Source organism: Empidonax traillii, unplaced genomic scaffold, assembly GCF_003031625.1.
Source record: "Empidonax traillii isolate 1590-97213 ecotype Southwest subspecies unplaced genomic scaffold, ASM303162v1 scaffold187:size1931383, whole genome shotgun sequence".
Classification (NCBI taxonomy): Eukaryota; Metazoa; Chordata; class Aves; order Passeriformes; family Tyrannidae; genus Empidonax; species Empidonax traillii.
In genome coordinates, this window is record NW_020955380.1 from 1,340,801 (window position 1) to 1,366,113 (window position 25,313).

General features: G+C 45.4%; 1 protein-coding gene across 3 annotated transcripts in view; it reads right to left on the reverse strand.

Moving 5' to 3' along the window:
* RBM6 (RNA binding motif protein 6) overlaps positions 1 to 25,313 on the reverse strand; it is a 55,867-nt gene that overhangs the window by 21,182 nt on the left and 9,372 nt on the right. For all 3 annotated transcript variants that reach the window (XM_027886427.1, XM_027886428.1, XM_027886429.1), the window contains 2 exons: positions 24,753 to 24,822; positions 12,641 to 12,714 (listed from right to left, as the gene is read on the reverse strand). In XM_027886427.1, coding sequence (XP_027742228.1) covers positions 12,641 to 12,714; positions 24,753 to 24,822 — 144 coding nt within the window. The remainder of the gene's footprint in view (positions 1 to 12,640; positions 12,715 to 24,752; positions 24,823 to 25,313) is intronic.

Here is a 25,313-nt window from a genome sequence, read left to right on the forward strand (position 1 = left end):
TAAACTCCCTGGATACCAGCCATACTCCTTTTAAGCAAGTCCCAGTATCTCTGTACAGCTCATCTCCCCCCACTGACATCCTTTTCGCAAATATACACAGAAATTGCTTTTCAGGCTATGCCAGCTCTCTACATTTTAATGCCTGAATTTTGAACTCCAATTCACTTCCAAGTTAGGACTCTCAAAGTGCTTATCTTTTAAACACAGCATTTGCTTTGCTTGTCAGCACTCTCAGTCCTGCTCTGAGAACACCAAACCGGTGGGTACAGGCAAGCTCCCAATTACTGCTCCGGGAAGGATAACAGTGATGTGCCACAGCTTGGGAAAACAGACAACGTGCCCAGGACTTCACATGCTCTGGGGCCAGCTTTGGGAGGTAGGTGATATGAATGGCTTCTGCATTGCAGCCTTTAAGGAGATTTCAACACATATGAAAGTTGTCTTTGATCCAGTGAAGCCAAGTGGACTTTCACCTGCCACTCAGGGCCCTAACCCTGCCCGGCTAATGCCGACCTCCAGCTCCCCTCACCCCTCTAAGAAGGCACCTTTGTGGATCAGCTTACAGGATCACTGGGAAAAAAGTGGAAATTTTAAAATGAGAGCCTTTCCTTTACAGTATGAAGTTGTCAGAAGAGGATTTCTAGAGTTCAGACAGTGAGGACGGGAGGACATTGGGAGATAACAGTTCAAAGGGGGCAAGTTCTGAGCTCTGGTGCTCCCACTCCTCAGCTAAAGAGAAGCATGGATGGTCGAGGCCTTATAACGGGGTAAGTGAAGGAGACCATGCATATGATGTTCTTTAACAGTTGGACTCAATGATCTTAAAGGTATTTTCCAACCTAAGTGACTCTCTCTATAAAATACTCATTCCAAAAAAAGTATGGATCAGGTTGAATCCTCTATTTGAAAAGTATACTTAAACTATCAAAACTTAAGAATACTTAAATATTGAGCATCCCTATTCATAGATGGCTCTAGGAGAGGGTCCATGTGGCTCTGCCTCATCAATATTCCTTTTCTGATTTATCATGGGCTACTGCACGGACACTGTGTTTGAACAAAATCTGCTCCCAACACAGGGACTTCCCTTCTCTCTCCAAAATGCTGCTCTAGTGACCTGGACATATTTCTCAATATTTTGTTACGTGGCCACCTTCTTCCTCAAAGGTCATCTCATCCCATCACACTGTTAAACAATATAAAGCTTAATTCCATTACCACAATGCACTAATCCAGCCCAGGACCTTCCTGTGCACCTCCCTCAGGGATACCTTCCAATTAGCAATGGCCATAAGGAAGCTGGGAAACAATGAGGAAAGACCCAGCTCCTTAATCATAGATTTGAAGCACAAATATCAAAACACTAAAGAGCAATTTCAGTGTAAAATCATGCCAGAAAAAAAGTCAGATGGGAAAGTTCTGCCTTAAAGGGGTAAATTTATTCCTAGACAATTCAACCTATTAAGCATTTAAAGACCACACACACAAACACACACATATGACCTTTTACATTTACCTGTGGGATTACACACCACTTCCAGCACAGCTTGACCTGCACAGTGAACAGAACGTAGGATGTTCTGTGCAGCAGCTAAGAACACACCAGTTGTAAATGGGGGAGAGAGCAGGCCAGAGGCTCCCCCAGACAAGTCTCCAAACTCACTTCTTAGGCACTCAGAGCTAAGAAAAACCCAAAAAACCCCGAGGAGAAGGAGCAGCTCTGAATAAAAGAGTGTTTTGTCCTTGGAGACATAATTTCTCAACATCTCTAAATTCCCAGTAAATGGCAAAAGTGGTGCCTGACACTGATTCCCACAGGGTAAAAGAAAGAGCCCTGCCATTTGCCAGGGAAACGCACCAGCAGTGCAACACTTACCTGTGCTGTCCCAATGATGATTCCCAGCACATCATCCTGACCTTGAGCTGGCCTGTCCAAAAGCTAAATCCAGATCCTTAAAACTCACACCTGGACAGAACCACAGGGCAGCTGGCACTTCTTCAGAGTGGCACCTGCACCAATTTCTACATCTGAGCAGGCGCTGCCTCCTGAGAGAGCTCTTCTTAGGAGCTGATTTGGAAAACAGCTGCTTTAACCTATTGGGTCAGTATTTGTCCAAGAAACCTGGCACAGCATGAGAACAGCTATCTGAGCCTTTTGGAGGGAAATGAGTTTCTCCTGCCAGCCCAGCTGGGTGCAACATAACACTAGTGGGTGTCACAGCTCCCCATAGGGCCCAGCAGCTCCTCCTTCACAGGGCACTGAGGTTAAAGAGGTTTACCTACACAACTTCACTGCACATCCAGAGGTACATCCAGATCCTTCCTTCCTAACCAGTTGCCAGAACTGCTGAAGAAAGAAATTTAGTGCCTTGTCAGAGTGCAATAGGCAAAAGAAGTGACTCTCCTCTGTAAATATCCAGGCTCTGAGGCTCTGGTGGCTGACCTCAGCTCTTTGGGAGAGTAGAGCCAGAGAGGTGAGTGTGCAGGAGAGCAGCTCCTAGGATAACCCTGACACTGAGGAAGGAGAACGTGATTCCCTGATGTGTCAGAACTGCCTAAGCTTGGCTGAATTCCTAAGGGATTGGGAGGGGGAAACCACATGCACAGACACCTGTTCAAACTCATCAGATAAGCCTCACAGTAGTGGGTGGCTCAGGTATTGTCACTTGAACCACTTATGGGAGTGTAATACCTGAGGATTTAACACCTGGTGGCTCAGGAGGGACTGGCAGACCAAGGGCAGACAGGCACACGCCTGAAGCTCCCTGTGTGCCGCTCACCTCTCAGCAGTGAGCTCTGCAGCACCAGAGAGGGGATGCTTCCAGCTGCTCCTCTTTAGAATCAGATGATTTGCCTGTCACTAAGAGATGTCAGTGAAACATTTTGGAATTCACTTCTTAAATTCAGTGATGGGCTCAGCACACATTGGAAGGAAGAAAGAGAGATAAGTTAGTGCAATGGGCAGAGAAGGTGGCAGAGGCAGAGACCACATACCAATCCCACACAGAGCAGACACAGAAGAACACCTTGTTAGGGAAAAAAAAAAAAACAACAAACCACCTCAGCTCTCTTCTCCAGTGATATCACAGGTTGGGAAGAATCAATCAGGCTTTCAAAAACCTAAGGCTATAAACAGTGAAATACCTTAGTCATCATATCATTAATGTACAGCTTTGCACAGTGAGAAAGCTTCTTAGTGAGACTTCTCAACCTGGTATTAGGTGTACAAAAATACATCTTGGGATTCTGAGAACTTAAAATTACTTTCTCTGCTAACTCTGCTCCTGAGATCCTTGACGGAAAAGTACATCAAATTTTGTTTGGGCTTTACATCAAAGTTTGCTTGGGCTTTAAATGCCATCCTGGCTCAAATCTGGTTCATGAAGCCCATCTGGATATTGTTAATTTTCTGGTTAGACATGGACTGTACATCAGAAAAAACTAAGTTTTCCCCTGTTGTCTATGAAAACAGGGGAGAACACTCTCATCCTTTCGTTCTAAAGACAGTTTCAGTGTTTTAAATACTTAAATATCATGTTTACAGCTTTATAGCTTTGACCCTCATTAAAAATGTAATTCCTTACATGACAGACTTGATTTTAGACCCATCCTTCGGAAGCTGTTTGTTCATTCTGGGGAAGACATAACTAACTAAACTTATAGGTGTGGCCTGAAGCAATGGAGATGAAGGAGGACACTTGGATGCAACATCTGGTATTTGTCAACACACACACACAGTGCAACAGCACCGCAAAACAAACCTTAAGGCAGAACTCTCCTTTACATCAGACAGCTTCTGTCACTGCAGAAACCGGGAAGATCTTTCCACCTCCCTCCTGTGTCCCCTTGCACAAAGCAGCTTCAGGATTTTCCCACATGACCCTCTTCTGGGAGCAATCGTAGCCAGGATTCAGCTGGTCAAACAGTGGCACTGAGACCTTTCAGTGGCTGACCCATTCACAGGGGTTGTTATCAGGTTCCCAGAAATGACGGAAGAAGAAATTCTCCCCCTGACAAGAGAAAATCAGGGAAGATTGTGCCTTTCCTCAGAAATGCAGAGGGCTGTTGTCTGGCAGCACTCTTGGTGTTCTCCCACCTCACATGTTTTCCTGCCCTGCACAGATGCAGAATGACAGCAAAGCTCCCAGTGTCTGATCCTGTAGCATACAGGGTTTCTTGTGATCTCCATAGGTATTAAAGCTTTAATAAGAGTCTTGAAGGTGCCCTGTGGCTTGCAGGGGAACGGGGTGGATAATAACTCTGTGTCCTCCTGTGTTAAATACCTGTTTCCTTGTTGCCTGTGATTGATGGATAATGACACAATGGTCCACATAGGCGTGCCACCCCCATTTTCCACTGTAATAATTTCATTTCCAGACAAGAACATTACCAGCCCAGTTACAGTCAAATGGAAACAGAAATTCACAAATAAAAATTGCTGCCTGTCAGAGCTTTGATCTTGCATCTTCAAACTTGAAACATCTGAATTCAATCTTTTACATGTGTGAGCCTTGTAACCTGAGCAGAAAACAGCAAAATTCAAGGTACTTTTTCTGAATGCACCTCAATTCCAGGTAGCCAAACTTCCAAGATTTACATTGAAACAGTCCGACACAAGCTCAGCTGGGAAGAAAACAGACTAAAATCAACACCTGAATGGAATCCCAGCTCTCTATCTTAATCATAGTTATATAAAAAACATACTTAATTTCTGCAGAAAAGCAGGCAGACAATCTCCTTGAAGAGAAGGAAACAGTGCCTTCCTTAACCCCAGGGAGTGTGCAGTTTGTCATTTTTTTCCACCTCGACTCAATCTTTTACCTTCCTGTCCCCGCAATCCAACACCAACAGCGCACCAAGGAACGGAAAAGCAATTGCTGCTAAGATAGCACAAAAGCATGAACGAACAGTTCTGAGACTGGAGCTCACAACAACGACTCATCAAGTGAAAACAGCAACATTTTGGTGTGCTCCCACTTATCAAAACAGTCCAGATGGAGTCCTAGCATTATAATCTGGCTCATATGCTTGTAAAACATATCTGGTGTTCCCCTCGACGTTGCTAGAATTGGGCTAAGAAGGACTCGTTGGACTCAGCCCAACAACTCGTGTTGTCTCGTTCCCGATGACGGGTCTTGTGCAAACCATTATGGCAAAACCGTGAGAGAAAATGGTCTTGCTCTGGAAATGAAAGTTATGGTGCACTCACTGAGATGCCTTGATTCATGTAAACTGAACCCCCACAGACATTTCCCCTCTCACTGCCTGTTCATCTCCCTTAAGACACTTCAGTCATATCATCAGCACCATCCACTTCTAAGAGTACAGAGGGAATTTCTGAGAGTGCAGCTCCAGTTCTGTTAGTCACCAGCTTACTTAAAGGATGACTTCAAAAGCATCAAAGCAAATTAGTGGCATGAGTCCTACTACTTTCATACAGGAGCTTGATCAAGGGATTTTACGTCCTAATCCAAAATCCCCTTCTGACCACGTACACAACCTATCAATTGCAGCAGCACACGATCCGTCCTGCCGCTGATTTGCCACACTCCTTTGAAGCGCTTTGAGGCTACAGAGATACGCACTTTCCAAACCGTTACTCAAGGATATATTTAGTGTCTCTACAGATCTTCATAGCAAAATCAAATAATCATGCATGCAAGCACAATGAAAAATCAACAAGTGAGGAAGCGCAGCCAGCAGTAAACCACCACTCTCCGTTTAAAGGTGAAATTGCACCTCTAAGTAGCATCTATGACTAAGATTTCCTCGATGTCGCACCACTATTCCATTAACACCTTAGGAGGAGAGGACCTGACAGCTACATGACAGGGTGGCATTTGTATCCTGCCCGTGCATCCAAGGACTCCTTCCAATCCTTCCTAGCTCAAGGCAAAATCTCACCTACAAGAGAATCCAAAGGATGAGTGTGCCAGATGCCACATCACTCAGGAAAACGCTTCGCGTGCTGACGGTGACCGAAACAAAGCCATTTCTTAGGAATGCTCTGCCAGTGGGTGCTCTACAACACAACCTTAGCCCTATGGAACGGGCAGAGGGCAGACTCATCCATCGTACACATCGCACTTTGGATTCACAAGCAGAAGTTTTCGAGTGCCCCCCATTTTTTACAACAGCCATGCTGGGCATGACCAAAGCTCCAGCTGTCCAACAGTGGGGCCTCACTGAGAGCCAGCAGTGGAGTGAGTATCCAGCCTTTGGCTGCCCGACAGCAGTGAGTGATGCATTGCAAGTACAGATTTATCACATCATACCATCAATCAACCGGAGAGGACTGGACACTTATCTTGTCAACCACCCGTAGATCAAGTTATTCAAACAAATGTCAGGAAATCACAATTATTCCCTCGAGCTTCTGGCACTGTAAACAGAACATCCATTCCAAAAGAGAACTTGACTAACAAGGAGTTTACAATCTACGGGGAAAGAATGGGTATTTCAGAGTAACATCATCACATAGATTTGTTAGTGTCAACAGGCAAAAAATCCCAGCAAACCCATCACCAACAAAGAAATGTGCAGAGGCCAGAGCAGTTTCATTTTAGAGAAGGGCAGGGAGGGATGCTTTATGTGGAACAACCTATTTATCCAGCAGCCCAAGCCAACCTCAGCACACAGAATAGATAATTCTGTAATATACAGCAATATTTGAGTCCTGAGATAACACTGCTGGGCCACACATCCTCAGCAACAACAAGAGAGACCAAGGAAGTCCTGCTGAAGCATCTACTGCATGCTCCAAGCAGCTCACCCAGAAGCTGTTCAGTGGGACAGTCCCATTGCAGAGCAGCAGTTCAGCAGCAGCAAACACATCCTACCCCCATCACATGGGCAAGGTGAAGCTGAAGGAAAAAGACAGGATTTTGAGTATGAGCAGGGAGGTAGAGGGACGTGGCAAGCTGGGAATCACACAAGTAGAGCAAGAAGACGCAGCTTCGCAACTCTCCCAGTGAAAAGTGAACTTATTTTAAAACATTTTGCGTAGCATAATTTGCTTCCTGAGGCAAAGCAGGACAGAGCTGCCAAGAAGGAGGTTGTAGTTTTTTTATCTGGGTAGGGCTAGAAAAAAACTCATTGATGGGCAGCTACCGCTGGCTGAAGGAAGAGTGTGTGAAGTCCCTGGCAGAAGATCTCTTACAACCTTCTGTGCCAGAGGAAGAGGGACTAAGAGGATTCACACAGCTTGAACAGCTGAGACGACAGAAGATGTTGAGATGACAGAAGAGAAGGTCCAGAGAAACATTTTCGGTACCAGAACTTTTTGGCAGTTACATTTCACACCAAAAGCCACCCTTCTCTGCACAAAGAAGGTCCCTGAAGCACACAGATAAAAATCACTTTATCACAACATCCCTGCAGGATACACACATGCACATCCACACACCCAGCCCTGTCATAGGTCACTGCAGGCAGATCCAGCTGCTTATTCACAGGCAAGTGTCTGTCCAGCACTAGGAGCTTCCCACTGCAGACTTCCATACTGATCTCAGAGGCTTATAACTCCAATTAAATGCCAGTTGGATGGGGTGATTAGTGAGACACAAGAGGGAATGAACAGATGATTGCCTCAACACGTCAAGCCTCAGTGATGTAAGACCAGGCTGAGCTCGTGACCAGGTCACACACTGAATCAGACACAAAAAAAACCACCAAATCAGCTCTGCTGCCTGGAAATCCGCTCACCCACTAGCCTATGGAGGGAACTTTCCATAGGTCAGGTGGCTCATAAAAATTCCTCCACAATGTGCATGTTTCCCAAACCATTGGATGTTTACAGAAGAAACACTGTGTAGGTGTAGGTATACAAGCCTTTTCTCTCTCTCTCTACACATGCTCCGAAAGGAAATTCTAGAAAACCACACAGGCAGGACAAGCTTAACAGGGGAAAAAATGTGCAAAGCTACAACCTGAACAAAATCCACACACCTAATATGCAACAAGAAAAGCAGAAGATAACGTCAGCTGGTGATCCAAGGAGGGCAGATCAAAAGCAAGCACCCTCAGCCTAACACACAAATGGATTTCAGTGTATTTGTGGACACCCTCAACTGCCACTACCACCACCCTTGACTGCAGGTTAAAGCTAAAGAGATGGATTGACACTGTCAAGTGGATAAATGACGGATACCAGACAGCCCGTGAAAATACATTTGAGGTGGGTGTCATCTTCCATTACAGGGGGCATTTGGCAGATTCCTGAAAAAAATGCCAGACTCCACAACCTGGCACATCCTATCAAAAGGGAAACAATTATTTTTGATGTCTGGACACACATTTTCTCTTAGAAATTGCAACACACTTCTTGCACTGCAGGCTTCAATAAATACTCCTCGGCTACAGGTCACAGGAGAAGTTCCATTCTCAGGATAACCACACGCTCCTTCTGTATTTAACTGGGAAGCCACACAGAGTTGTGACTTCTTACTGCAAATGTTTTCAGGACAGAAAGTCCTAAGCTTTGCCTGCTTGTCACAGCATCTTGTGGATTTTAACACCAACAGCTACAGCAAAAAGCCTGTGAAGTCTGATCTGCAGCAGAAGCTCTGTTCACACGGAATGCAGAAAGGCACTGCAGTGAATGGATACAACGGCTCAGAGCAGCACAAACGCTCAGTTGATGCTCCCAGGTGCTCAGGGGTGAGACATGCTCAAGTGAGCACCCACAAAATCCAGTAAGAATCCCTCTTACCCTCCCCAGTAAGAAACAAGCAGGGAATGGAGGTATCACTGTGCTTGACACACTGAACCACGACAGCGCTGCAGGGGAACTGCTCTGACACATTCCACCTCAGCGCAGGAAGTGGAATGACCGCTCTAACACACGCCTGGAGACCTCCACAGTAATTTATGATGTACGTATTTTTAAAAGTTCATGCTATAGCTCATCTCTTGCCCTCTTACTTAAGAAACAGGAGGAAAGGATTACAAAGCTGTTAGTTACTAGCAACAAAAGCCAGGAAATATTCACGCGGCCAGTGTTGCTAAGTTTGAGGCCTGAGAGGAGTTGGAGACAATACTACAGCGCCAGTGAGACAAACCATTTGCTCCTAAGGTTAAAAAAAATCTTCCTGCTTCCGTATGTGTAACAATCACCTCCACCTCAGTGAAAACAGTAAACTATCCAGGCAGCAGAGACAGGCTCCCTCCCTTTCCCCTCCTCCTGCTGCCTTTATGACACACGACAGTACACGAAGGGTACTTCACGTCCCACCTGATTTTCTCACACCCAGTAACAATCTTGTTGTGTCTGTCTCTTCTGCAGATGAAGGAGTGCAAAGAGATCCCAGCGCATATGGAGAAGAAGAGCCACGGGATGTATTCCCGAAGTTGCTTCCAAGAAGTCAACCTGATGCCCCCAGACAGGAGCACTACACCTACTACGCCAGGGTGTCAAAAGGGTGCCAAAGAAAACACAGTCAGACAAATGCCACACCACCAGCCTTTCAAAAATGAAAATAGAGGAGGGAAGGATTATTTAGGAGAAACCATGTGACTCAGCAGACAGAAACCCCATCTTCCATTCAAAATACCTGTCTCTCCCCAAGGGAAAAGCAGCTCCTCACAGACAGAAGAGAGGTCTCACACAACTCAAATGACAGCCAGCACATAACAAAGGCCACCACGAGCATCACCAACCATGAGGCTGCAGCAAGGGCTGCACCCGGGTTCTGCACAACAACTCAACAGCCCATCTGCCCTGCTGGGGCAAAGAGCCCCCCAAAGCCAGCAGGAGAGCCAGCACTCGGTGCCCAGCACCTCCACACTGGGAATAACAGCACCTTTCACACTCATTAGAGGAGACCCTGGAGCTGGAATAAATTGCCAGTGCAACCATCAACAAAGCAAAGCAATTAATAAGGGGGATGTTGTCGTTACTTTAGCTGCGGCAATTAATACAAGTGGAATGAAACTCTCCTCGAAAATTAGGGCAACACAGAAGATGGATGTTTCCTTATCACAATGCATGTAAAAAAGCCCCCTCACATCTCAGTGGTCACACACACATGAATGTGTCACATTACTGAATGGAGGGAGTTGGACCTGGTAAACCTGTAGTTCATAAATTTGGGAATGATCTTAAGTGGGTGCCAAGTAAAACAAAAGGATTTCAAGGTATGGGGATTAGACAATATAGGGACGTAGCCAATTGTTCTCCAAGCAGGGGCAGTTCAACAGGCACTAAACAGCATCCAAAAATGCTGGTTTTGCACAAGCTATTTATTCCCAGTCTGCAGATGCCTGAGAAAGAGGCAGGTTGACTAGAGAGGGACCAGGATGTCATTTGCTATTTATGCTTTCCCAAGTGACTGAGTTTGACAGGGGTAGCTGATAACCTCCTGAAAATAACTGAACTATCAAAGAATCTGTGTCTTAGCTAACACAGGTTTTGCAGCTTGCAGAAATGCAGACTGATTCTCAATCTAAGGAGACCATCTTAGAACTCTACCCTGGAAGTCATTAAAATGGAATATATATTCTCTAAGAAAAACTGAATTCATAACTCCCTTTCTGGATATCTCTATTTGGCTTTTACTGAGAACTTAAAAGTCACCTATCTTCCCTTGCAGTATGTCAGATACAAATCTTGCTAGTTTTTTATTTAAACATTTAGGAGGGCTATTTTTCATGTTCAATCACAAGCAAATTAGAGAAGTTAACCCATGTGGGGCAATCCAGGGGTTACAGCTCTCCTGACCAAATGCAAATAGCTTGGGTCACCCCAAACCCCACATTTCTAACTTCACTAATTACTGTCTACTGTTGGTCTACTGAAACATCATGAAGACTGGCACATGCAGGCTTTGGAGATGATCCTCTCCCAACACTCCATCTTCCAGGTCTCCTCTGCACACACAGAGACACGTGTAGCAGGAAGAAAACGGGAAGACTTCACACCCTGTCACTTTTTAACTGGTGGAGTGCATGGCTGGGACCACCACCCCTGTTAATAGCAGGGTTCTCTGCCAGCACCTGCCTGAATGTTGGAAGGGAACCACAGGAAAACATTCTCCAGCCTGCCTGCCGCAACTGCTGCTGGGGAGGTCACTGTAAGCAGCAGAGGAATGCCAGCCACAGCTTCTTCCCGTGCACGTGTGTGCTGGGAGTTACTGGGCAGCACCAGGAAGGAACTCAGTTCAGTTTAAGGATTGGTGCCTAAAGGCTCTTTGCTGTAGCAATGGACCAAACCTGCCCAAATCTACACACTCCAAATAGGAGAAGGGGCAGAGCAGGCACCAACAATAGGAAAAAGAGGTATTCCCAAATTCCCTGGTACTTGGGGATTGCTCTGGCGCAGGGAGATGTTATTTCACGTCAGCAGAATATTTGGAGAGGTATTTGGTTAAAAGGAATGTCATCTATAATTACAGATTCCCCAGTGACAACAAAATAAACTGGGAATTGTAGCAACACTGAGGGGGAAATAGAAGTTGTCACTGATGGTAAAAGTAATAATTAATTCCGGAGCCTTCTCTCTCTATGCTCCTCACCACCACCCCGGTGGGAATGTGCCAGGCTCTTTCCCAGCAACAGAATTATTTCTGTAAAACATTTTTTGTAAGTTGCAATACCTCTGTAACTCAAAATAGAGGCAAATGCGAGTGCTTAGTGGGACCTTTGAAACCCCAGCTGTGAAGACTCATTAACTGTAAGTACATTTTTGCAGATGCACAGCTCTGAATCTGACTCATAACTCTCCTCTCATGACAGTGAGACCCAGGATTCAGGTAAAAAGGCTTAAGATAATTGATACGGATTCTTAGTCAGGCAAATTAGGAGGAATAAGGCAGCAGAGAGGAAACTTAAGGGATGTAGTGAAGGAAGGGGGATCTCAATCGTTTAGTTGGTTTTGTTGAGTGATCCACCACCTACAGTTCCAAGGCACGGGAAGCGTGGTGTAGGATGGGAACCTGTTTTATCTAACAAATTTTATGCATTTTGCTCTTGTATGGTGGACAACAGCTCTAGCCTTAAATACTGGGTCAGAGTAAAGGCCCCCCATGGGTACTTAATCCCTGGGGATTTCAGCCATTTTGTCCTTTTAAGGGAACTTTCAGGTTTACCAGGCTCAACTGCACGGGAGGGCAGTCCTCGTGTCTGCAGCTCCTGTTTGCCAAAGGATGGGATAGATATGGGGGAGATGCACAATAAGCATCTCTCCCACACACAAGGCATATGGAAAAGTGGAGCCTGCAAGTCACACTTGACTCAGAGCTGCATCCAGAGGCCTCACCTACAGTCACATGTGCATGTGTGTGTGCACACAGACGGGGGAAGAATCCGATGCTAGCAGAGCTCTTCCCAACCAGATTGCAGTGTGAGTACAGAACTATCAGGGTCAAAACCTGCATCAGGAGTCTATCAGCCACCAGCTTCTGACTCCAGCCAGTGTGCTGACACACACCAGGGAGGAGGGCACACCATTTGGTCTCCAGCAGCTCCTTCCCACTGGCATTTCTAAGCCTTGTACAAGATTCTGGTAACAGCATTCAAACTGCGGTGTTGTGTATTATACAAGAACAGATCTTCCTTCACAAAAACCTCATAGGTTTTCCACCACCCCACCAAAAAAAAAGTAATTAAAAATCTTCTAGCAGCATTGACCGAATTGTAAAGCAACCTGGTTGGCTTCCATGCATCCGATGGCCTCTTCCAAGAGTGAAAACTCCACGCAGACATAGCCATAGTCGTAACCTGGGGACAGCATTTAAATACAGACGGGAGTCATGTTAGTGCCTTGTCATAAAGAAAGCCACATTAAATATTCAATTTCCCTTTCCCTCCAATGACAAACCCTCTAACCACCACCCCTCTAGCCCAGAATGAAAAAGAAAGAAACCAGGGACTGGCTGGATGATGATTAACTGTGCAGTTTATCATGAATGTTAATAGTACAGTGTTCCCACTTCCCCTTACACAACCCAGTGACAGGCACACCCTTCCTTAGGGCAAGAAATAATTGCTTTGTTGGTTTTTTAAGGCATAGTGACTTTCCACTGCCAGTTTCACATCTTGTGCTACCTTGGAAGCAGCGCTCTCCAAAGTAAGTGTTGATAAATCATTTCCAAGTACCTTGCTGCAAATGTATTTTACACGAATAGCCAGCACTTTAATTGGGCAATATTTCAGAAAGAACTAACACCATTCCTTTGCCTTTGCTATTTTTCCTTCAACACCTGCTTACTTTTTGAAGTCCAATCCCTTGCATTATGAAAAAGTACAGAGTACAGCAGAGCAGGAATGAGAACTCCAACTTTCTCATTTTGGTATGGATGTTACTGCACATGTAACAAGAGGGTGTGAGATCTTTAAGTTTAGATTCAAGAAGCTACTCTAGTTTCTTTCCTTTCCTCTTCTCACTGCTTGGAAAGCTGTCATCTCAGTTGCTGCAGAAAGATGCACTGATTTAACTGTGTACTCCAGTTACCTGCACTGAAATATTATGTCCCAAAGCAAAGTGCAGGGTGAACACTATACATAACCTAAGACCAGCTCAAGATCCATCCTCGATGCTGAAGCTATCTCCAAGAACGGGAGCGCTGAGGAACAACCGAAAGTCACAACCTCACCCTTCACATGCCAAGGCCACCTCACTCCAAAAGAGTGTTTTCAGATGACCACGGGCCAAGGTGCTACTACACAGACACACAGTGAGAGGAAAGGCTTGGCTCCCTTCTCCTGCTGCTCTTTTGGTGGCTTTGGAGTGAGACGAAAGCCGGTCTGCATATGATTTGTACCATTTTAGGCACCTAAATGTCCTGGTGAAGAGCTTGTCTCCTCTCCTTAAGATGTACATTTTAACTCTGGTATCTTCAAACAATCAGGTTTATATCTGGCTCCTATTGCTTCAGCCCCTCACCTTCCATGGGAAGGTAACTCCATCCATGCTTCTTTCAGACAAGGCATTCCAGCCTGCTGGAAAACCGCCCCCATCTCCCCCAAGTCTATGCCAAAGACATTTGCTGCACTCTCTAGTTTTTCCTTCTCTGTTTCTCTACATCTTTGTACTTCACCACATCAGAAACAAGGCCACACAAAACTATTTCATCATCAAACTCTACTGATTTTTAATTCTTTTTTATTCTGGGAGCTCTTTGCACACAGTTCTAACAACACAATTCTGACTTTGCACCTTTGCCTTTAATAATGAGACTCCAATTTGAATCTAGCACCATTTCCACATCACACAGGAATTTATTCTCCTTTCCCGTATTATTTTAGTCAATATAATTACACTAGAGGGAAATTTATCAATCTGGGTGCTTTTGAGCTCAGTGAAAGATGGAGTCCAGCAGCACAGCATCTGTGGTGGAAGGCAGCTAAAGCCACTTGATACTCTTACATGAAGTGGGCACCTGGAACTAGAGGTATGGTTTCAGCTGGCAGGATCGACTGAACCAAATTGATCCAGCTGTTCCCACAGCATCCATTCTGCCCTGCAGCACAGCCACAGCGGATCACAATTTGCAAATGAAGGAGTTCTCCTCTCTGCAGAAGGCAGCTGCTCTCCAGGAGCAGTGCTGCCCCTTGGTGGGAGACTGTTCTGCATTCCGGGCAGACACCTCTGCTACTTCACACGCAGCGTGCGGCCTCACATGGCACCTTTTAAAGCCTTACTCAAACCCAGAACTCTTAAGTTGCTTCTTCCAATTCTGTTTAGCAAAGAGCTGCATGAATTATATTTGTCAGCCCATAAGGCTCCTGATTCCCCTTCAGAGAAGGATTTTGAAAGCTACTGTAATCAGGGCACTATCTTATTTCCACGTGCATATGAAGCTGGGGATCTCCTGACAGAAAACAAGACTGCAGTTTTCACTCTATTTGCTCTGCAACAAGAGGACGTTTCCATCCCAGTCCTCATGAAGGGAATGAGTGGTTTAGACATGGATTTAATCCAGCATGACACAACTGTGAGTGCAATGCTGAATGTTATACACATATACAAAAGCTCAGACACTTGGAGGAATATATGCCAGAGGATCATTCCAAACATTACATGGAGGCAGTTAAGGGGAAGCCCAGCACATTTCTCCTTCTGCACTCTCCCACCTCTGCTCTCCCCCACCCAGCTCGTAAACACAGCGGCAGTAACATGTACAAAAACAATAACTGTGGCCCCATATCCTGCCAAAAAGCAGCTTCAGGCCAGACGTTGGGCTCTTGTGGTCGGGTTGCAGAGGGACGCAGCGTTCTGGAATTCACTACGAGCTGTCCCTGCACAGACAGCACCGAAGTAGTGATGCAAGAAGAGAGCAGCCTGGAGCCACTGCTCCGCTCCAAACCGCTGCTGAAGATGTGCGGGGGCTTGACACTTTCCCCCGCCCCCAGATCCAGAGCTTTGCATGGATCTGACAGGCACACTCGGGATGTGAGAACTACAGAGTAACATCAGCCTTGGGCGGTGCAGCACCCCCGATCTGCCCCCTGCCCCAGCTTCACCAGAGCATCCTTCCATTTCAGACCAGGACTGAAATGGAGGCCTGTGAAACAACAGCACCACACCTTCAAAACGTGGTACCTGCTGATTTTTCCACAATCACGTTAATTGTAGCACAACACTTGAAACAAAAGCAAGTGGCCTGAGGCTGGTTTAAAAGGGGAGCAACTACAGAGGCTCCTGTCACCAACTGTTGTGCCTCTTCCCTGCCTCCTTCATAAGGCTTGTTCAAGCTCTGTGTAGCAGCTGCTGATTATTTCTATTTCCAAAACCTTTACACACACTTTGTCTGTCAGAACACAGCAATTCAGCCGCTGTTACCAGAGACAGGGCAGGGGATTTTAACAGAGGCATAGGGACAGGCATCTAGTGTCTGGAACTGGTTCAGTAGGCATCTCAAGTAAGCTGTGCTCTCCTGTGAGTGAGAGCTCTCAGATACACACTGGTATTTTACTGCTATGACCTGGAGAACCAAAGCAACCAAACCAGGAAAGCAAAACCACTGCTGAAGATAACAGTGTGGTGGTTTTGACTCTAGGTGGCCTAATTGCACATGTAAGGTTTCACATGAAGATATCAATCTTGGTATCTTCACTTACTGGTTAGCACAGCACTACAGTTTCAGGATCCCCAAAAATCAGAGCAATGATTTGCAGAAGTATATGTGATCAACGCAGACTCTGACAAAAAGGAAAGATCAGTATTTCCCCCACGCAACCTCTGAGCACGCTGCAGCACAGCTACGCTGTCCAAATGACCTCTCCAACAGGAACAGCCCTCCAACACCTGAACTCACCCAGATTTTGGCCCTAGCACAGCCCTAAAACATGCATGTCCTCATCTCCCCCCATGCTTTAGGTCAACTGTGTAAAAGAACTCTTGTACCTTATTTAGCTACTTCCTCTCAGCTGCACAAGCCTACAGTACCACAGGCTGTGTACGACAGGCGAAATCAGAACACAAGGAGAGCGAGCACACAAGATCCAGAGGACTTCTGCTTTCCCTTAAGTGCTTCTATGTATACACAATCCTTCACGGATGCTCCCAAAGCATGCTTGGCTGTTTTCTCCACTGAAAACGGGCACAAATGCCTAATACTTAGGAGTAAAGACACATTTAGAGCTCCAGAAAGCTGCTCTGCAAGTACTGGAATAAGGAATATTCTGCCTCTGCAACAGATGTGTTTTAGCAAAGTGAATTTTGACAGCAAATGGAGGGTCCCTGTTAGCACGCAATGGTTTGGATAAAATCCTGAAAGCCTGCCTTAAAATTACTGTTCTTTGGCTTCAGAGATAAAGATCAAAAGACTTGGGATTTAAAATAAGACTTGTTTCTATACACACACAGTTTCTACTGAACAACTGACACATAGTAACGTGTTACTTCATGATAGTTTGTTATATCAAAGATCTAATTAAAGGAAAACCATAACGTTGTTCTCATAGGGCTGTAAGCAGTGTGAAGACATAAAAAAAATATCTCTGGAGTTTTAGGAGGCCAAACGAAAAGATCATGTAGCGACAGCAGCCCTGTCTGTGCCAAAGCAAAGATAGTTTTGGAAAGAAGGCAGGATGGCAGCATGACAAAGGCATCCAACCCAAGAGGCGGTCCAGCTTCTGGATTCTAGGAGTGAGCACGCAGTCAGCCGTGCCGCTGCACACCCCGAAAAGCTTAAGGCATGAGGTCACCTCCAGTCCCTGGTGAACCATCACCTGCCCTCTCAAAAACAACCACGACAAACCCCCTGCCTGCTGTGGTGCTACCTGAAAACACTCCCTCTCCTCTGGGTCGGGACATCAAAGTAACTCCATGTAACAGTTCACTAAAGGACACCACACTAACCTGGGCAGAAATCCGGGCAGCTGGGACAGCTGCAAACCTGGTGGAGGTCCCGGCACCTGCCCGGTGGGGCCAAGCAGCCCCAGAGCAGATGGCAACGATGCAGTTTCCATGGACAGAGAGCTTCTTCACCATCCCAACAACACTTCACTTGTGCTTTTTCCTCGTAGGATGAGACAGAACTACCACAGAAGAAAAGCATTTGCCATTTTTTGGGCTTCTAGGACTCTGAGAGGTGGCACATTAAAGCAGAGCCGTGGACAGCTGCAGAAGCAGGAGATTCTTGCTGCCTGCTCTCTCCAGAGACAGCACAGCAGAGCAGAGTGCAGCTGAGAAGAGCCTCTGCAGAGAAGAAAGTTCTATTGCTCCAAGGGCAAGTGCAGCACAAAGTATGGAGTGACTCTGAGGGACTTCTATATCCTCTGAAGGAATCCGCAGTCTCACACACTTTGCAAAGCTCGGGGAGTGGCGACAGGATTGTGCACACTGTTCTCAGAGAATGTGCCATTCTGCAGTTGAAAGGAAGATCTACCTCATCTGTGGCTGACCCACTGCACAAGTTTTCCCTGTTTCCTCCAAGGCAAGATGCAGATGTAGGTCATCTGTACTAAAGAGTAAATACCTCATCACAAGCAAATACTGGAAAACACAGTATTTCTGTGCTATGACATTGGACTATTATTAGCAGGCATCATACTCTCAGTGCTTCCAGGAAAACAGGAGCTCCTGGACGTGCTCAGGAGAGGCTGTACCTGTGCTTATACAGTGGGCACTGCCCTTGGAGCATTGTAGAGCCTTCTGTGGCAGGCAGAGGAAACAAATCTGTCCACACAGTCTGAAAACTTGGAGGGCACCCCCACAGCACGGCAGGGAACGGCGGCAATCTATCTATGCTAACACAGAAGCCAAAATCATGAGCTCTCTTAATACCAGCTGGTGGATTCTGAGCATCCATAAATTTGTCAGATCTCTTTACTGCACAGATAAATTGGTCTTCAGAGCTACTAAAGCTGAAGAGCTGTACCAGAATAAACAGGACAATCTGCAACAAGCCATATCCCAAATACCTTTCAAAGGCTGAGCATTTACAAGCCACACCTGCTGCTGGGAAAAGGCCTGTCACTTCCTACTGTCCCTCTGTGTAAAGAAATACACTCTTACACACTCATTCACGACTGAGAACAGCACTGAAACCACAGGATATGAAACAGAGCTGTATTCTGAAAGGTAGAGAACTACAGTCCATCCTGCTCCCTCCCTCCTGGAGACCAAGACACAGAAAGGACCTGCCCTCAAAGGCAGCTCCATAAACTACAAGAACTACTACAGTCAGAACCCCAAATAACTGTCAACCCTTCTTGGCCCAAGGAGGGTAGTTTATACACCAGCAGAGAGGAGAGGAGAGGAGAGGAGAGGAGGGAAAAACACACAATGCCACAATGCCAAGATTGTACAAACTGTACTTTTATGACAGATGAAGTATTACATTATATTTGTACAGAAACCTGGAATCTGAGGAAGGCTGGGGCTTTCACTAAACTCCTCGAGGGGACTGGAAGCCGCCTGTCTGGGAAAGTGTTGCAGACAGGAGCTTGGTTTTAAAGTGCTGTTGATGTGAACCTGGTCTCCAGGATATATGATCTGTCATTTAGCACAAAGGACTCAGAGCAATGAATGCAATGTCAGCACACTGTGCAAAGCCTTGAAGTTTTGCTCTAGAGATGCAAGAGGAATGAGCACCTTTGTAAAAATGGCTGCAGCGAGGATTCTGCATGTCAAAAGCATGTTTTATGGATGAATCTATTTATTGCCTTTTCTGTTGGACAGGCCTTATAACCCTGAACCAAGGGTGATCACTATCACAAACACTGACTTAGAACAGATTTGTACTTCCTATTTCCTAAGCCACCACATCACAGATAAGAAAACACAAGCAAGAATGCCCTTTGCTTCCAAGAAACAATGCACTACTGCCATGAAACCAAGCAAGACAAGCCAAAAGCCTACTGCCCACACAGCTGGGAAAACTGGCAAGGACTGGTATTGATGACCATGGACTAATTCCAGCTAAGTGCTTTTTTAGTCCTTGGCAGGGCTATTCTGGCTACACACTAGAACCAATTGCTTCACTCAGATGAGCACTGAAGACATTTCTGCAGCTCCTGACAGGTGAGCCCCTGCAGACTGCAGAACTCTGCTGATGAGCAGGGGATCTGGCCTCAAGAAGGAGCTCCACGTGTGCTACAGCATCTTGTGAGCTTGTGGATGATCACTTCAGCTCTCAGCAAGTGCCCAAGTCGTGGCTGACACAGCAGAGTGTGCCACACAACCTTAGCTGTGCAAAGCACCAAACACGAGAGATTATTCATCCTTAGCACCAGCCTTGATGGTGAGACAAGATGTCCTCTGAATAATTAGCCCAACAGGCAAGATGCCCCTCTGTGTGCTACAGACAACCCACAGCATGTTCTTTGTACTAAACCAAAGAATCTAAATCCTTGTGGGACCTATTCCTAATCTAACTCCAGAGGGTTGGTGCCAAGCTATCTTCATAAGGAAGCCACTAGCTGGCCACAAATCTACCCTTCAGAGGGGCTTCCCCCAAGGGCACTGCATCACTCCAGAAAGGGAACAGAAGGACTCAGCCCAGCACAGTTCTGCTGCACAGCTCCCCACACAGAGCAGCAGCTCACCTCTCCAGCCCTACAAATGGCTGGAAGCTGCAGCACAACGGCCATGGAAAATGGAAAACTTATCCCTACCGTGGAGAGATGCACCACGCAAAAATCTGTACCAATTTTTCCATCACAAACTGGAAACTTTTGGACCCTTAGATCATGAGTGTTAGCAAAACATAACACTAAAAAAAAAAAAAACCCATTTTAAATTCCAGAGGCTTCCTTATATATTCCTGAAACCAATGATTCACTGTTCTGATATACAAGATAGGCTGCGCTACTAGGTAAAAAAAAAAAAAAAAAAAGAAAAGGCACCTCTTACAGATTTATCTAAGGGGCTTATTAATATTTAACAGGGCACCAATGCGGCAGAGCTTAGTAAGAACAAGCAAGATAATACAGTTTTCTCCTAGGACTTGGCCGAGGCAGTTTAAGTTTAATACAGGGAGGGATAAGGGGGGCAGTTCCAAGCGCCACATTAGGGCCAGGTCTGGAGCAATGAAACAAAACATAAATGCCAGGGCAAGAAGGTGGCCAAGCAAGTAATAAAGTACATTTAGTGCCAATAGTACCTGGCAAAACAAAAGCTTTTCAAAACAGAGCAGGCAGCTGCCATGAAGCAGCTCTAAGTTAGTCATGTTTTCAGGTGACACTACATGTCCTGTGTGTTCCTCCACCACAGGAGGATGCCTGCCCTTTAGCATCAGCCACCCATATCCATGTGGTCATCACACTGGCCAAAAGCATTAGCTGTTCAGAGAGCTCCTCCCTGCTCCAGGCATCCCAGTTCCATGTGTGCTTTGCTCCTCAGGGGTGCAGAACTATTTTCCCACATCCCCACCCAGGGTTCAAAAGCGAGTATTCAGAAGGGTCAGAAGAGGGTTAACAGACTTTCTGAAGTGCTGCACTAATTTCGAAGGTGTAAAGGTGCTGGGATAGACCTCACTGTTCCTGCTGACTGCAATCCAGCTCACCTGGTCCCTCCAGAGCTCCTCTTTGCCGTGGCGAGCGTGTCCACTCCCCATCAGGCTCTCCCAGCCCAGCAAAAACTCCTCAGGTTCCCCAGATGGGCTTGTGGAGTGAGACAGAAAAGTCTCATGGGCTGCCAGCAATTTCTCAGGCTTGCTTCCCCTGAACAGCTTTCACAACTGCTGATACCACCCCTAACACAAATCATGCTTGGAAAACACATGTTCCAAGCTTGTCCCACTGCAGGCTGTGTGCAGGGGAACAATTTGAACAGAAGGCTCAGAGTACACTTTGTGTTTTCACTTATTACTTAGATACCACTGCAGCACCTTTTAGGAGTGAACAACTCCTACAGCAGCCCTTTAAGATAAAGACGGCTCCACATGCTTGCTTCTCCAAAACACTTATGTGTGTGCTCAGCCAGAGTTCTGGGCACACCAGACCATCAAAATAAGACCTCAGGCTTTGCTTATGTTTGACATCAGGCAGGGGAGTGAAAATAAAACCTGATGAGAAACAGGCAGGAGATAAGTTTAAAATACGATCAAAATCAAAACCAGTGCAAGGTGTGTTCACGTTAAGACTCCTTGAAGGTCAAAAGATATTGGTTTCAAGTTCCTGGCAGTCAGCACGGATGCAAGTGCACAGACAGTAACAGGAGAAGGACAGACCCAGGGCTACAAGCAGCCTGGTACTGTCACATGCTGCACAAGCAGCCCCACAGAGAGGGGACCGTGGTGTAAAGCCACATGAAAGCTCTGACCCCAGTGAGCAGACTAAGCACCTTCAGATGGGACAGGGTTGCTACTGAGCTGTTACTGACAGACAAGCCTTTCCCAGAGAGCTGCTGACAAGTCATCACCATCAGCATCTCCCAAATCAGGGGGACATCTGCACGAGGCAGCAAGAGAGGCACCAGGAGATACTGCACACCAAAGCAGCTGATGGTCTTTGAGAAGATTCCACTGTCACCTCAGGGTTTGTTCTTTGCAATGACTAATTGGACAGACATGACCAAACACACTTGAGAAAGCAAACTGGAAGATAAGCCAACAATCTAATACAGTTATTTCTGCCAAGGCTTACACACCACGTTGGAAGAAGCCCTCTTACCCCCACAAATGGATTTGGCACTTTCAGTCTGAACATACAGGCATTAACTAAATCTAACTGATGGAAATTACAAGTAAACGTTTTTTTAGGGTAATACTATGAAGTCCAACTTTGACATCTTATCATTGTAAATATCTGCTTCTTTGATTTAAATAGAATTACTATGCCACTTCTTAAGGTCTCTCCTTTCACTGCCTCGTTTAAAATCTAGCCACCATTTCAATCTGTGGGCTTCAGAGACAAAATAATCTAAAGAATCAACAGCTTGAATGCATACCAAAATCACACCAGGTATAATAAGAACAGCGTTCCATTCTCAGCACAGCCTTCAGTGAAAATAGACTTCCCTTCGCACATACACAGTATGTAAAAAAAAGGGCTTTATAAAGAAGTTGAGCTGCTTTTCCAAGAAAAATCAACCATATATTTTCCCCCAGAACAGAGTCTTGTGAAAGATCATACAGTGGAATCATCACATTGAAGCTGCTGAGATAAGCTTTATGATAAGCGTTATCTTTTTGTGAAATCGATCCAAACCTCACTTATTTCGAGTTAATTGCGTGTTATTTGTTATGGCTGTTATTGTTCTCCCACAGCTGCAGGCATTCTTCTCTGAAACACACTCGACATGCATACTCATGATTAATGTTATTTTTAACATTTCTGGACAGCACTCAAAAATATACAACCCACTCAGACTGGCTTAGCACGTGCTCCTCTGAGCCAGCCATCGAGCCCATACAGCCCGTGGGCCCAGGAGTATCCCAGAGACATCACTAATCCAGAAGGTTTACTTTTCATTCTCAGGGATATTTACATACAAACCCCACCACAAAAGCATTGTTTAGCCCATGACTGGCCTCTAGTTTCAAACAGGCTTAGCTTTTCAGAAGTTACTATGAATTCAATTCTACACACTTCTCTAGGATGACCTAATGTGAAAAGGCTGGATTAATTTTACTACTGCTTCTAGTTACTCAATTTCAAGATGAAGTTTTCACAATTCAGGAAGCTTTTACTGCCCTAGACATATCCATCTTGTGTAAGAAGGATCAGAGAGCTGTTTAAATCAGCAGCTGCATTTGCAGCCTCAGGATTTAACGCAAAACAAAGATTTTGGAGCATCCACGTACCCTAGAACAATGTTACACCACTTAAATGACCGATGTTGACAGCTTTACACAGCTCATAAAATATGAGCTAGTTTTAACTTCATTCCTTGCCTCTCCACAATTGCCAGGCAAACTTTTAAACCCCCCAACTTTGCAGCTGAAGATACAGACTGAATCAGAATGCAGCTTTTGGAGAGACAGCAGAAAACTGCAACCCTCATGTAATATGTGACCACCCGCAGATATCAGAGCTTCTGCACGTAACTTCAGACACTGTGTCTCATCCCGAGCAGCCTTTGAGATGGGGAGTGGGAAGGAAGACACAGCAGTTCTCTAATGAGGGCAGTAAGTCCTAATAACGTACACGGGAAGAGATTTATGAAGAAATTCCCAGTTCAAGTTGATTTATTACTGGAAAAAAAAAAAACCACAACAACTGACAAATCACATCAGCACAGGCAAAAATGGACAGTGTTGCAATTACTGTGTTGCAGTCAGTGCCGTGGGGGTGACGACAGCCACGCTGAACAATGCTTAGAAAAGAGGAAAAGAAGCAAGACTGACTGTGCCCCTTAAGCGCTGCTCGTTGGGCCAGACCAGATTATGTGACACAGGGATGTTCTTTAGTTCAAAGGTTCGTCAGAAGGTTGTGAAATCTCCTTTGACAGCTTCCAGAAACAAAAATACACTTGAGAAATACCCCATTGCCCCAGTTTCTCTCCCCAGTTACTAAACACATTGGAAGCCTTTATATAATGTATTGACACCAAGCTGCTTCGTGTAAAAACCATACTGGAAATAAGGAAAAGCACTGATGAAGGTAGAAGCTTCTGCTCTCCTAGGTTTAAAAAAATAAAAAAATAAAATACCAGTTTCCAGGTATTTCCTACTAGTATTATCCAAACCAATCCCCAGGACTCACCCTGCATTTCCTACCATTGCACATCTTTGTTCCAGTACAACTCTCTCACAAAGCAGCCTTGTAAAATATTTCTTTCTTCAGGGTCTTATACACACTGATCAGAAGTACAGCAGAACTTTATTCTTTGAATGATGAGGAGTATCCAGACTCAGGATTTGGATATTTGCTTATAAAACTTACTTTGTCCTGTTTTTTTAACCTGTCTTCGTACCTAAGCAGGGCACCAGTTTCATGTTACTGAAGGAGAAATGTTAGGATGGAAGAGATTTCCTGAGGACACTATTTGAGCAGGACACATTCCACAGTAAGACCACCTCAGAAACAAGATTTAGAACAATCCAAAAGGATTTATAATAATTATTAAAAAAAAGAAAAAAACTATAAAGGAATTAAGCTGCTGTCCCATGGCTTTACTCTTGATGGCTACTAGAACAGCCTTAGTGTTCTTCCTGCTGCTCCTACCACTTTCTAGAGGACACATGCGTTACCTCTGAAGCAGCAGTGAGTAAAGCCATCAGTTTTGAGGACAAGATGACAAACTACAAAACTCTGGGTGTTTTCCTTCAAAAATACCTGCAATTAGGGCACCAAAGACTTTAACCAAACTGCCTAAGTGAGTATTTTGTAACTCAAAACCAGAAGCACTGGGAAAGCATTCTCACCTGAGCTGTAATCTTTCAGTCGCAGGTCCTTCACAGGTGTCCCATCGGGCCCTCGGAAAGCGTTGAGAATCTACAGGAAAAATGAGATCCACTTCATCTCCAAAATCAAACCTCCAAGAGCAAGGTACTTGCTAATGAATGTTTCTCTCTCTCCAGGACTTCCTTTATTTCTAGGTTGACTTTGTTACAAACTGACACACTTTCCCGATTACGTTCGGGCAGTACCCAAGAACTGTTACTGAGTTTGGAGAAGTATTTTGGGGTTTTGTTTGAAGTGAGCTCCATTTACACCACAATTCAACTGTGCAAAGGTTTATGACACTGGTCTCAGCCAGACAGTTCACCTCTGATCCTTACTTGAGGTCAGAGATGTCCCACCCGCCTTTAAGAAGACCAAAGTACACGGGTGACTGTTCTGAGTCTTATCACCACCCTTTGAAGGACAAAGTTTCTGCCATGAGTTCTCCAGTATCAAGCCTCAGAAGCTGATCAACACAGCTAACCCTAGAAAAAAACTGCTGCATGTAGGGGTTCTCATGCCTGGAACTGTCACCAAACAAC